The sequence below is a fragment of the Oncorhynchus kisutch genome, linkage group LG11 (genome assembly GCF_002021735.2).
Source record: "Oncorhynchus kisutch isolate 150728-3 linkage group LG11, Okis_V2, whole genome shotgun sequence".
Lineage (NCBI taxonomy): Eukaryota > Metazoa > Chordata > Actinopteri > Salmoniformes > Salmonidae > Oncorhynchus > Oncorhynchus kisutch.
Window position 1 is genome coordinate 41653998 of NC_034184.2, and position 14848 is coordinate 41668845.

At 42.2% G+C, this 14848-nt stretch overlaps 1 protein-coding gene across 2 annotated transcripts in view; it reads left to right on the forward strand.

Moving 5' to 3' along the window:
- Positions 1-6036, forward strand: part of LOC109898841 (inactive ubiquitin carboxyl-terminal hydrolase 54) — a 63848-nt gene extending 57812 nt beyond the window's left edge. Inside the window, exons 19-21 of one of the 2 annotated variants that reach the window (XM_031835802.1) lie at positions 1299-1430; positions 2203-2434; positions 2772-6036. In XM_031835802.1, coding sequence (XP_031691662.1) covers positions 1299-1430; positions 2203-2434; positions 2772-3403 — 996 coding nt within the window. In that variant the 3' untranslated portion in view covers positions 3404-6036. The remainder of the gene's footprint in view (positions 1-1298; positions 1431-2202; positions 2435-2771) is intronic. The other variant, XM_031835803.1, reaches the window with a different exon arrangement.
- The last annotated feature ends 8812 nt before the right edge of the window (positions 6037-14848 follow it).

Below are 14848 nucleotides of genomic sequence, written 5' to 3' on the forward strand. Positions count from 1 at the left end.
CAGTTTAGCTCAACGCTGATGGGCAAATTTGGAATACTTTTTTATCAAGGGAGTCCAAATGCTCGCCGGTTTCCCTTGCATTCCATTCAATGCTACGGGCGACAACAATGTCATACTCGTTTGGAACATACAACATCAGATAGATGGCCTACACATAGAAAGACAGAGGGACGCTGTTTCACTGGCTTAGATGCTTTCTCCGGTGAGATACATTCAGCCTCTTGCGAATTGAAGGAAAATTATGAAACACAGAGAGACAAAATATCCGTTATTTTATGTTTATGTATTTTTTTATTGGTCAACTTTTTGGTATCTATGAATACACGCCACCGATAACACAGCAGTTCTTGTGACAAACCATCAGTAGCGTAGAAAATGTGATGGAAACCCATTTTAAGTTGTGTTTTTCATTCAGAACATAGAAATTTAACCGCAAAAGTTATTTTGATGTGCACTACATCATTACGCACAGAATTTGATCCACAATAAGTCAGTTTGATGAAAACATCTCTGGTGGGAAAATGTGGATAGTGTTTATGCACACTGTGTGTGTGTGTCTGTAGATGAAAATCTGTCTCAAATTGTATGGAAACCTAAAGCTAGTGGTGTGTTTCCAACAAATGGACAAAAATCAGTGCGTGATCGTGCACACAAATTGTACTTTTTCGCGCACATTTTCATGTACCAAATAAAAATCATGCTGTTTGACACAAATTTGAATGTTTTGAACCCACACCTATATGTTATTTATTTATGCCTAATACACTGTTATTTCTTCCTGTATCTAGCCAACAAGTGAGCTGTGTAAATAATTGTCATGCCATGACAAGCAGCTCCATAGTGTAGTCCTAGGCCAACGTAAACCTTTCTTTGCTAATAGTGACATCGCTGTGTGGGATGCCTTATATTATCAAAGACTGAAAAGCAGGTTAAGGACTGAATTGACGGGCTTCCTGCCTCTGCTGAAATTGGTCTGGCTCGAGTAGCCTGGACGTAGCCTAGGTCACTCGAGAGGGAGAGTTTGACATTCATGCCTGGAAACCGAATGCTGATTGAAAGCAAGTGTGGAGTGTCTGACGTCGGGAAGATTGTCAAGGATGAAATATACAATATTATTTGTCTGTTTTGTAGTTTGAAAATGTACTGGCCCAAGCGAGCCATATGAAAGCTTGATTAACTGGCCCGGTGAGGTCGGCAGAACATGCCAGGCCAGCGGGCAGCCCTGAATGTTGAGCCCTGTTGTGCATGTGTGTGTGTAGGAGTGTGTTTGACACAATGTGTTTATTGTGTCCCTGTAGCCTGGGTCATGTGAGCGACCACTGGGAGATGACAAGAACTACAGTGCTGAGAACCTCCGCCGCATTGCCCGCAGTCTGAGTGGCACCGTCATAGGGGGCCGACCCGAACTCCTCACCCCCTCCCGCAGCTTTGTGAGTCACACATACACACACTCTCTCTCTCTCTCTCTCTCTCTCTCTCTCTCACACAGACACACACACACAGTGTGCATATGTCATACACACAAACACAGAGCCTCACACGTGAGCCTCAGTTCCTGACTGGGAAAGGCCACAGCTGTCAATCCCACTCAGTGCTGTCTGTGTTACCTTGGGTGAGCACATCATTACATCATCATGTCATGTACCATCAATGTACCTCATCATCATCATCACACCTCCCTCCCAGTGAATGTGATGGTTCCATAATGTCATAATGCCATCTGGTGTTCACATAATGCAACTGCCATGTTGTGCTGTGATAGAGCCCCTAGTGGCGTGATCTTCACTCTGCAAAATGCTCGAAGCGGATTTTGTTAATTTAGTTAATCCAATAAGCTTTTAACCTTGTGTTCAGCTTACATTCTTTGGCTGAAGAACAAAAAACAGCACTAGACATGGCACTGTTGCATTATATGAATAGATGGTGAGGTTTGTACTGCCATTGAACTCCTGACTATTGTTTTTTTGTTGTTTTCACTGAAGTGTGGGTCAGCGGTCCCTTGTCAACCTGTTTTAACTCATCTGTCTTCCTCTTATCCCCATCTCCCTCCTGCCTCACAACTGCTGGGTATTCTCACCTTGTGGTGGATCTCTCTCTCTCTCTCTCTCTCTCTCTCTCTCTCTCTCTCTCTCTCTCTCTCTCTCTCTCTCTCTCTCTCTCTCTCTCTCTCACTCTCACCCTGGACTTTTACATAATAAAAAGGAGCCCCCAGTTACCAGGATGCCAAAGCATGCGGACTCCCGAGTCCCCGCACGTCATCCTAGCACGTCCTCCCTGCACCCCCCTCCCTCCTCCACCCACCTCTCTCCACCCGAACCCCAACACCAATACCTCCACAACAACCACCACCACTACAGCCCCCCAGCACTGCCCCAGCACCCCCTTCAGCAGGCAGCACGGCCCCCCTCCGCGGGGCCCTATCTGGGACGCTCAGGTAACCATCAGCCTCCTTGACCTCCACCACCTCCAGTCATCAGACCATTAAATACAGTACCATGCTGGCCCTACCAGCCATGGGAAGTGGATCACATAACAGTCATTTTGACTGTTCTACCTCCCGTTGTCTCTGTATGTCTGGTCATACTACTGGGTTTATGTGCCATTAGCAATAATGAAGTATATTTGTTTTGTAGGGGGTAGAACAGTAGAATATGGCACAAAACTATGCGACGGGGGATAAGAACACATTAGCAGAACTTTGATTGTCCAGTGAGTTTCTCGGTGTGCCTCTTCTGTGGTCGTCCCCTTCTAACGATTTTCTGCCCCCACAGGAGATCACCAGAAGGGAAACCAGTTTCTGGCTGTGTTTGACCGGGGTGAAGCTTTCTCCCGTGAAAACTACCACAGTGTTGCACTGAGCTACGGCACGCTGCCGCGGGCACCTCCCAGGACACCTCCTTCCTGGTCCTCCTCTCTCCCCCGGCCCAGGGAAGGACCCAACCCGGGACCTGGGTACTACAGCCGCCCAGACATGGGCTATGCCACCCTCTCCCACCCCCGCCGCTCTGCCCCCCCTAGTGGCGCCATCAATGGCTACAGGCAGCCTCCTCAATCCAGCAGGACCAATGGAACCCTACCTTCCCGTCTACAACCACAACACCACCCAGTCCACCACCGGCTTTCCAGCGAGACCTCCAACCAGCCCCTCCGCCTGGACATACCCCCGGATGATGACTGGAGGACCCCCGACTACAGGATTGTACCGCTGTCCATGCCCATGCGGCATGCCCACCCCCTCCATCAGCCCACCCAGAGGCATGACCACCCCCGTATGATGGCATCGTCCCGTGGCCCCGGTAGTGCCCAGCTCTGTTCCCTGTGCCAACAGCTGCCCACCGAGCCATCCCGTCACTACTGCCAGTCCTGTGGGGTTTACATGGCCCGTTTCTGGCCTGCCAGGTGATCCAGCTCACCGTCACCTTGCAAATGGACCCAGTTTACTCCCAACACACACACACCCTCTTTCTCTCTCTGTTCCCCATTGGGCTATAGATGTCAGACTCTGCTGTTGTAGAATGCAGTTAAGGAGGCTCACAGCAATCTTGGGACACATTGTTCTAGCAGATTGTGGCCCTTTAGTTTCCCATCAATTGATGTCTATAGTATAACCCCAGCCCCCATCCCAACCCAACCCTCTTTAACTAGACAGTCCAACCACTATATCTGGTCATTAACCTGGTATATTTCTATAGAGTTTATATTTAGTCTTTATGGCTGCTCGTCATCTAAGGTTATTTAAAAATGATGTGATCCAGCATTGGAAGGTCACAGAGTCCAGGCTGGGTAGAAGTGGGGCTGTGTAGTGTCCACTGAGGTGGATGGCAAGAGGCACTCAATCAGTCAATCAAGTGTATTTATAAAGCCCTTTTTACATCAGCAGAGTGTCACAAAGTGCTGTACAGAAACCCAGCCTAATACCCCAAAGAGCAAGCAATGCAGATGTAGAAGCACGTTGTGAGAAGGAAAGAAAAACTCCCTAGAGAGGTAGGAACCTAGGAAGAACTTAAGTGGAACCAGGCTCTGAGGGGTGGCCAATCCTCTTCTGGCTGTGCCGGTGGAGATTATAAGAGTACATGGCCATTAAGGCACTGTGCTTCTGGGAGGTTAGGACACCCCATAAACACATCGGCACCCAACACAGCTGGAGTTTAGGGTTACACTGATGTTCCCAGGGGTCACAAATGAACCCATTGTTTGAGGAAGCCTGTTACAGACGGGAGAATGAAGATGGAAGTTGAGTTACATGGTGGGGATGAGGGCCAAGGCGGAGTGAGAGGTACAGTTGGAAGTTGTACACGTTTTATTGTCAGTCATGAAAACTCCTTTAACAGGTGTGAGAGTGAAATGGATGTGTCATAAGGCTGCTTTCTCACAGCAACCCATCTCTGTCTGCACAGAAAGAGACAACACCCTCTCCTCAATGGATACTGATGCTATTTACTTACTGTATTACTCTATTTATCATTTTTGCGCGCTCTGGTTAAGTAGTGTCTTGATGATCAAACTAATCTACAGGCCTAGCCTGTATATACTCTGCCATAGACCTGCTGTACTTTACATTCTCTCAACTAGCTAGCACTGTCTGGTGACTAGAGCCCTCTTGCAGAATGGGCCTGTGTGTGGGCTAAAGACCCTAGACGTTTCTCTTGAGGCTTTTCACAGCCCTGCAGCTATGCATGGTTGTTCAGCAGATCTATGACTGAGGGAGTCACCCCGGAGCTTAGTGTACAATATATTAAGTATATATGAGATTTAGTGCAGTGAATTTACTTAACTGCGTTTAACACACGTTTAGTGCACTTCAGAAGTGTTAAGATAATTGTATCGGTTACTGTTTTAATTCCATTGCCATTTCTCCCGTTGTTACGGGAGACTCAATGTTAGCCTATTTTTGTACTTGTGTAAGTTCGATGGGGATCCTGAGTGCTAAGGAGGTACAGTGCAGAGGTTTACGCTCTTAGAGAAAACGTAATGACAGTGTACACATCTATATTTTAGGATATTTTACAGAGAACAAAATAGGAACTGATTCTAAAACGGTCAATTCAATGGCTTTTAACAAATCTCCCGAGTTGAATCTTGATGCTAGAGCCATTTTTCTTGATCTTTTATTTTTGTGATGCACGATGGCTGGAGATGGTGAGTTTAATGTTCCTAATTCAAATCTCAACCCAGACATTACTAAGATGCTGATTTATAACTCTGGAATACAACAAAAGCCAACTTTGCCTCGTTTTTTGAGGCAGATTTTTAGATCTGATGATGTAAACTTGCGGATCATTAGAGTCCCAATTAGAGTGAAGTTGCTTTTTTTGAATTGTGAGGAAAAGAAAGCTACAGCCTTAGAAAATACACTTAGGTTATCTACAATCTGAAATGAAGGAAATCACTCAATTATGTTTTGTGGCTCTCTACGATATTGCTGATTTGTTTTGGAATATTTTTACACTTATTTTTCTACACTGTAGATATGACTGAGGGAATATGAACAGAATGGAGCTTATGGACGAAAGGTTTTGAGTGTCTTAAGATAAATAAAAAAAACAGCTAAAATCATATAGTTAATGCAGAATTTAGGATGCACAACTGCTGTGCAATCCATCAGGTGTGAGTGGTGTTGTTCTTCTTTAGGGCAAACAAGTCTCTGAAACTGAAATGTTAAACACTTAACCAAAGAGTGCCACTTTAGTGAGACTCATTTTAATGAAAAGGAATGAATCCTTCATTTGTGTACATTAAGCAACACTTCCCCCTTGTGGATTGTCAGTGGAACAGAAGGTAACTGATGTGTCCATTTTATTTTTTTAACATGCTAATCAACAGAGACTGCAAAAGCCGAACAGTGTAACTGTGTGTACAGATAATGATAGCCTTCGACCTTACATTTTAAGACGATGGGTTTTCTTAGTAGTATAAAGGAAGGGTTGACAGATTTCCATTTTTGGACTTTGTTTGTAAATGCTGTGCTAGCAGATGGAACTTGTATTTTTGCAATAAAGTTGTTATAAATTGCTCCAAACAGGAGCACAGTATGAAGATCGTCTGTTTATTTGTGACTTTGCTATGCTGCTCTAATCCCTTGCACTAAACATTTTAATTTAAGGCAGTTGTACGTTACAACTAAACCCAAGAGTTCTTCCCAGACACTCACTGACCATAAGTCAGTGTTCAAATGATTTTCAGCTTCTGCTTGTGGCCAGTAAGGGTGATAAGGAATGTACAACAACATCCTGCTTCCTCCCTTTGTAAAAACCCACTAAAGCACCCCCAATTTGAGAATTTTGGAAAAGGTCAATAGGAGGAAAAAGTAACTGAGCGCTAGCTGACTGGTACCTCGGATAACAGTCCGTGTGTGAATGGCAGTTTTTGCATGACTGCAACATTTGGCTCGGAGAGTTTTGGCAGTTCCTTGTCCTCACACCTCTGCTCTCCTCCTTCCTCCAGGTCCATCGGCAGCATTGTCTTGAGCACATCTGATGCACTAAAGCTCCTGCCGTAGTCCTCATAATACCGTAGTCCTACCATAGTCCTTATAATACCGTAGTTCTACCGTAGTCCTCATAATACCGTAGTCCTACCATAGTCCTCATAATACCGTAGTCCTACCATAGTCCTCATAATACCGTAGTCCTACCATAGTCCTCAAGCTTGTGGCTAGACATCTAGAAACGTGTTTAGATACTCGAGGAGGACCTCCCTCATTAAGATTTTGCTCCACCTTGCTCTCGTGTAGAAGTGTGCCTGAGCTACTTTATGGCGGAAAAACTCCACGTGTCCTTGAATAACTCATTTAGGGTCAGCTGGATGATAGAGAGGGTTGGTTCTCAGGCTGAACTGTAATCTTCTTGAAGGGGGCCATTTCTCTCCTGAAATGCCAGGGTCACCTGGTAAATACTGGTTGGTCCACATTGGCGTTTGGGAGCCATTGCAGATTGCACTCTGGGCCCTTCTTCTCTTGCTCGACTCCATGCTGACCCTGTCCTTTTACCTTGTCTATACGGGTAACACTATTTCCTTGAAATCAGTTCTTTATACCTATTTAAGAGAAGTTCTCCTCCACAGCTAATCAGCCATTGTCTACGTTGAGGCAAGGTGGAGGATGAAGCAGGGTGTTAGACGAAAGAAAGACCCTCAATCATAAAGTTTATTTTCATTGTAAATAATAACCCTATAAATGCAAGTTCACATGTAAAATAAAGAAGGTTAAAGAGAGGTCATCTGTAGTAGCCCAGTGTCACAGCTGATTTCCTCCTCTTCGTCTGAAGAGGATGTGTAGCAGGGATCGGACCAAAATGCAGCGTGGTAAGTGTCCATAGTTGTTTTTAATGAATAAACCAAAACTCTACAAAACAATAAACGGACCTTGAATAACCGAAACAGTACCGTGTGGTGAAACAGACACGGAAACAATCACCCACAAAGTACCCACAGAATATGGCTGCCTAAATATGGTTCCCAATCAGAGACAACGATAGACAGCTGCTTCTAACTGAGAACCAATCTAGGCAACCATAGGCATACAATATACCTAGAAAGGAAACGGCCCCATAAATACAAGAAACCCTAGAGAAGACAAAAAACACATACATCACCCATGTGACACCCTGACCTAACCAAAATAACATGGAAAACAAAGAATACTAAGGTCAGGGTGTGACACCCAGTCAAAAACAGTCGTCAAATCAGGATTGGTACCTCCATTGGTACATCCATCTTCACAGCTCTGTCTATGAATTTGAGAGGGGTTTTATTTCTCCAGAACCATCTCTTCGCTGGTGGAGTGGGGTGACCACTTTGTTGCTTTTCCAAATGCCGAATCGCCCCTTTCATCTCTCCCATTTTGCTTTTGAAGATGTGTAAAAGCAGGTTACTCTAGGGATACAGTATGTTCCCCTCTCCCAGTGAGGCTTATTGGCCAATAGAGCTGTGCACCAACAGTTCTGGGGCAAGTGGGTCAGGATACAGTCAGCCTCCCTCGTGGTGTTTATGTCAGATGCCAGTCATGCTGAAGCCCTGAGTCCACTGGGGTGGAGGGGGTCCCATTGAGAAGGAGGATCAGTACCACCTGATGATGCTATTATTAGTGCATGATGATGTTGCTGTTATTAGTGCATGATGATAATACTCTTGTTAGTGGATGATGATGTTGTAATTAGTGCATGATGATGATGATGCTGTTATCAGTGCATGATGATGATGCTGTTATTAATGCATGATGATGATGATGATGTTATTAGTGCATGATGATGATGATGCTGTTATTAGTGCATGATGATGATGCTGCTGCTGTTATTAGTGCATGATGATGCTGTTTTAGTACATGATGATGATTATGATGTTATTAGTGCATGATGATGATGCTGTTATTAGTGCATGATGATGATGATGATGATGCTGTTATCAGTGCATGATGATGATGCTGTTATTAGTGCATGATGATGATGTTGTTATTACTGCATGATGATGATGATGTTGTTATTAGTGCATGATGATGATGATGCTGTTATCAGTGCATGATGATGATGATGTTGTTATTATTATTATTATTATTATTATTAGTCACCCCCAAAACCAATTCTTTCTTTGGCCGCCTCTCCTTCCAGTTCTCTGCTGCCAATGACTGGAACGAACTACAAAAATCTCTGAAACTGGAAACACTTATCTCCCTCACTAGCTTTAAGCACCAACTGTCAGAGCAGCTCACAGATTACTGCACCTGTACATAGCCCACCTATAATTTAGCCCAAACAACTACCTCTTTCCCAACTGTATTTAATTTTAATTTATTTATTTATTTTGCGCCTTTGCACCCCATTATTATTATTATTATTTTTTTTTTTTTTTTTTTTTTTTTTAAATTTATTTCTACTTTGCACATTCTTCCATTGCAAAACTACCATTCCAGTATTTTACTTGCTATATTGTATTTACTTTGCCATCATGGCCTTTTTTGCCTTTACCTCCCTTCTCACCTCATTTGCTCACATTGTATATAGACTTGTTTATACTGCATTATTGACTGTATGTTTGTTTTTACTCCATGTGTAACTCTGTGTCGTTTTATCTGTCGAACTGCTTTGCTTTATCTTGGCCAGGTCGCAATTGTAAATGAGAACTTGTTCTCAACTTGCCTACCTGGTTAAATAAATAATAAATAAATTAGTGTATGATGATGATGCTGCTGTTATTAGTACTTGATGATGATGCTGTTATTAGTGCATGCTGATGATGATGCTGTTATTAGTGCATGATGATGATGATGTTATTAGTGCATGCTGATGATGATGCTGTTATTAGTGCATGATGATGATGATGATGCTGCTGCTGTTATTAGTGCATGATGATGATGCTGTTATTAGTGCATGCTGATGATGATCTTGTTATTAGTGCATGATTATGATGATGATGATGTTATTAGTGCATGATGACATGCACATATTCTAAGTCAGAACCGTCCAGTGATGAGAGTTGGGTGGGCGGGTGCGGGCAGCGATCGGTTGAAGAGCATGCGTTTAATTTCACTAGCGTTTAAGATCATTTGGGGGCCACAGAAGGAGTGTTGTATGGCATTGAAGCTTGTTTGGAGGTTTGTTAACACAGTGTCCAAAGAAGGGCCAGATGTATACAGAATGGTGTCGTCTGCGTAGAGGTGGATCAAGGAATCACCCGCAGCAAGAGCGACATCATTGATATATACAGAGAAAAGAGTGATAATGATGATGATGCTGTTATTAGTGCATGATGATGATGATGGTGCTGTTATTAGTGCATAATGATGATTATGCTGTTATTTGTGCATGATGATGATGATGATGATGCTGTTATTATTAACAATAGAAAAATCTATATTCAGTGTTTGCAAATGGAGTAAGGAGGTAAGGCAATAAATACGCCAAAGTAGCAAAGTAATTAGAATTTAGCAAATGAACACTGGAGTGATAGATGTGCAGATGATGATGTGCAAGTAGAAATACTGGTGTGCAAAAAGAGCAAAAAAGTAAATAAAAACAATATGGGGATGAGGTAGTAGTTGGATGGGCAGCAATCAGTGAGCTGCTCAGATAGCTGATGCTTAAAGTTAGTCAGGGAGATATAAGTCTCCAACTTCAGTGATTTTTGCAATTTGTTCCGGTCACTGGCAGCAGAGAACTGTAAGGAAAGGTGGCCAAACGAGGTGTTTGCTTTGGGGATGACCAGTGAGATATACCTGCTGGAGCGCGTGCTACGGGTGGGTGTTGTTATGGTGACCAGTGAGCTGAGATAAGGCGGAGCTTTACCTAGCAAAGACTTATAGATGACCTGGAGCCAGTGGGCCTGGCGATGAATATGTAGCGAGGGCCAACTGATGAGAGCATACTGGTCGCAGTGGTGGGTGGTATATGGGGCTTTGGTGACAAAACGGATGGCACTGTGATAGACTGCATCCTTTTTGCTGAGTCGAGGGTTGGAGGCTGCTGCTGTTATTAATGCATGATGATGATGATGCTGTTATTAGTGCATGATGATGATGCTGTTATTAGTGCATGATGATGATGCTTTTATTTGTGCATGATGATGATGATTCTGTTATTAGTGCATGATGATGCTGTTATTAATGCATGATTATGATCCTGTCATTAGTGATGTACAGCACTTATTATTTGATGTGGTATGACATGTGCTGACAATAATTGTGGCTACACCTCTTTCTAACCTCACCCTATTACACCACTGTTACATCACAGAATGAAATATCTTATGGTAAGCACATCCTGCCTGTGGCCCCAGGGACTGTAAGCCTGCACACTCCTCTTCAAAGGTAAATATAACTAATCCCATGGTAATCAGCAGTTGTTCAGTGGCTTTAATTAAAAATGTGTAGTCATGTTTGGTCTTCTTTTTTTTAATACTGAACAAAAATGTAAACGCAACATGCAACATTTTCAAAGATTTTACTGAGTTACAGTCCATATAGGGAAATCAGTCGACATAAATAAATAAATTAGGCTTTAATCTACGGATTTCATATGACTAGGCAGGGGTGCAATAAGGCCCACCGACATAGCAGCCAGGCGCACCCACTGGAGAGCCAGGCGCCAGGCTGGCGTGGTAACATGTGGTCTGCAGTTGTGAGGCTGGTTGGGCGTACTGCCAAATTCTCTAAAACGACGTTGGAGGCAGTTTATGGTAGAGAAATGAACATTCAATGCTCTGGCAACAGCTCTGGTGGACAATCCTGCAGTCAGCATGCCAATTGCATGCTCCCTCAAAACTTGAGACATTTGTGGCATTGTGTTGTGTGACAAAACTGCACATTTTAAGGAGGCCTTTTATTGTCCCCAGCACAAGGTGCACCTTTGTGATGATCATGCTGTTTAATCAGCTTCTTGATATGCCACACCTGTCAGGTGGATGGAATATCTTGGCAAAGAAAAATTGCTCACTAACAGGGATGTAAACAAAATTGTGCACAAAATTTGAGAGAAACTAGATGGGATGTTTTCTGGGACATTTCCGGGATTTTTTTTCTTCAGCAAATACAAATATATATATATATATATATATAGTTTAAATGTATTTGGCTAAGGTGTATTTAAACTTCCGACTTCAACTGTATATATATATTCAAATATATATAGTTGAATATATATATATATATATATATATATATATATATAGAGAGTCAAAGTTGGAAGTTTACATACACCTTAGCCAAATACATTTAAGCTCAGTTTTTCACAATTCCTGACATTTAATCCTAGTAAAAAATTCCCTGTTTTAGGTCAGTTAGGATCACCACTTTATTTTAAGAATGTGAAATGTCAGAATAATAGTAGAGAGAGTAATTTATTTCAGCTTTTATTTCTTTCATCACATTCCCAGTGGGTCAGAAGTTTACTCAATTAGTATTTGGTAGCATTGCCTTTAAATTGTTTAACTTGGTCAAACGTTTCGTGTAGCCTTTCACAAGCTTCCCACAATAAGTTGGGTGAATTTTGGCCTATTCCTCCTGACAGAGCTGGTGAACAGTCAGGTGGATAAGCCTCCATGCTCACAAACGCTTGTTCATGTTCTGCCCATGTCAAGCCCTGACCATAGTCAGCTGTTAATTCTCTATGTTGGTTGGGGCTTGATAGTGACTTGGGTGGGTCATCTAGGTGAATTGTATTTCTATGGTGGCCTGATCTGGTTCCCAATCAGAGGCAGCTGTTTATCTGATCATATTTAGGTAGCCATTTCCCCATTGTGATATTGGGATCTTGTCTATTGATAGTTGCATGTCAGCACTATTATTTAGCTTCACGGTTCTTTTGGTATTTTGTTGTTTTTGTTCGGTGTTCATTTAATAAAGGAAAATGTACGCCTACCATGCTGCACCTTGGTCTCCTTCTAACAACGGACGTGACAGCCCACACGTTTTCTATAGGAATGAGGTCAGGGCTTTGTGATGGCCACTCCAATACCTTGACTTTGTTGTCCTTAAGCCATTTTGCCACAATTTTGGAAGTATGCTTGGGGTCATTGTCCATTTGGAAGACCCATTTGCGACCAAGCTTTAACTTCCTGACTGATGTCTTCAGATGATGCTTCAATATATACACATTATATTCCTCCCTCATGATGCCATCTATTTTGTGAAGTGCACCAGTCCCTCCTGCAGCAAAGCACCCTCACAACATGATGCTGCCACCCCCGTACTTCACGGTTGGGATGGTGTCCTTCGGCTTGCAAACATCCATCCCCCTTTTTCCTCCAAACATAACGATGGTCAAACAGTTATATTTTTGTTTCATCAGACCATGGGACATTTCTCCAAAAAGTACTATCTTTGTCCCCATGTGCAGTTGCAAACCGTAGTCTGGCTTTTTTATGGCGGGTTTGGAGCAGTGGCTTCTTCCTTGCTGAGCGGCCTTTCAGGTTATGTCGATATAGGACTCGTTTTACTGTGGATATAGATACTTTTGTACCTGTTTCCTCCAGCATCTTCACAAGGTCCTTTGCTGTTGTCCTGGGATTGATTTGCACTATTTGCACCAAAGTACATTCATCTCTAGGAGACAAAACACGTCTCCTTCCTAAGCGATATGACGGCTGCATGATCCCATGGTGTTTATGCTTGCGTACTATTGTTTGTACAGATGAACATGGTACCTTCAGGCGTTTGGAAATGGCTCCCAAGGATGAACCAGACTTGTGGAGGTCCACTATTTTTTTATGAGGTCCTGGCTGATTTCTTTTGATTTTCCCATGATGTCAAGCAAAGAGGCAGTGAGTTTGAAGGTAGGCCTTGAAATACATCCACAGGTACACCTCCAATTGACTCAAATGATGTCAATTAGCCTATAAGAATCATCTAAAGCCAGAACATTTCAGGAACTTTGAAAGTTTCTTCAAGTGCAGTTGCAAAAACCATTAAGCGCTATGATGAAACTGGCTCTCATGAGGCCCACCACAGGAAAGGAAGACCCAGAGTTACCTCTGCTGCAGAGGATAAGTTAATTAGAGTTACAAGCCTCAGAAATTGCAGCCCAAATAAATGCTTCACAGAGATCAAGTAACAGACACATCTCAACATCAACAGTTCAGAGGAGACTGCGTGAATCAGGCGTTCATGATCAAATTCCTGCAAAGAAACCACTTCTAATGGACACTAATAATAAGAAGAGACTTGCTTGGGCCAAGAAACACAAGCAATGGACATTGTCCTTTGGTCTGATGAATCCAAATGTAAGATTTTTGGTTCCAATCGCCGTATCTTTGTGAGACGCAGAGTAGGTGAACGGAGGATTTCTTCATGAGTGGTTCCCACCGTGAAGCATGGAGGAGGAGGTGTGATGGTGTGGGGTGCTTTGCTGGTGACACTGTCAGTGATTTATTTGGAATTTAAGGCACACTTAACCAGCATGACTATCACAGCATTATGCAGTGATGCGCAATCCCATCTGGTTTGCGTAAAAGTGCTTTAGTTTTTGGGATACCCCTACCCAAGGTATAACAAAGCATAGCCATGTCTGTAAGGTGGTTGATTGAGACATGTAAAAAAATATATATCTCTAGCTTAAACACATTTTGGGGGGAATTTGGTGTTTTATTACTTTGATTTGACACATCAATAGACTGTTAATTAACTCAAGTAGTTCAGAATAATGCATGACTGGATGGGGGGGTGGGCCATACGCTCATGTAATCCAAAATTGCAAGCTCTGATATTGCTAAAATATGGAATACAAGTAGTCAATTGTTTGTCTTGCATATCAAAATCAACAGAATTAGGATATCTTAAAACTTAAATTGTAACAATAAAATAATAACAAAACTTATGAGTAATAGAATGGTCTTACCAGGCTTAATACATATCAATCAAACAAGGTGTATTAAAAATAAACACTTACAAAATATTGAGTAATAGAATGGTAGTCTTACCAGGCTTAATACATATCAATCAAACAAGGTGTATTAAAAATAAACACTTACAAAATATTGAGTAATAGAATGGTAGTCTTACCAGGCTTAATACATATCAATCAAACAAGGTGTATTAAAAATAAACACTTACAAAATATTGAGTAATAGAATGGTAGTCTTACCAGGCTTAATACATATCAATCAAACAAGGTGTATTAAAAATAAACACTTACAAAATATTGAGTAATAGAATGGTAGTCTTACCAGGCTTAATACATATCAATCAAACAAGGTGTATTAAAAATAAACACTTACAAACAAGTAGAAGAACATGTTTCAGTTTAATACAATACTCAAAAAAACAAGAATAAGATTTAGCAATAATGGCTGTTGATGACAAAAAGGCTTTTGACTGTCTTGAATGGCATTTTCTAATCATCCCATAAATCTCACAGGTAGAATA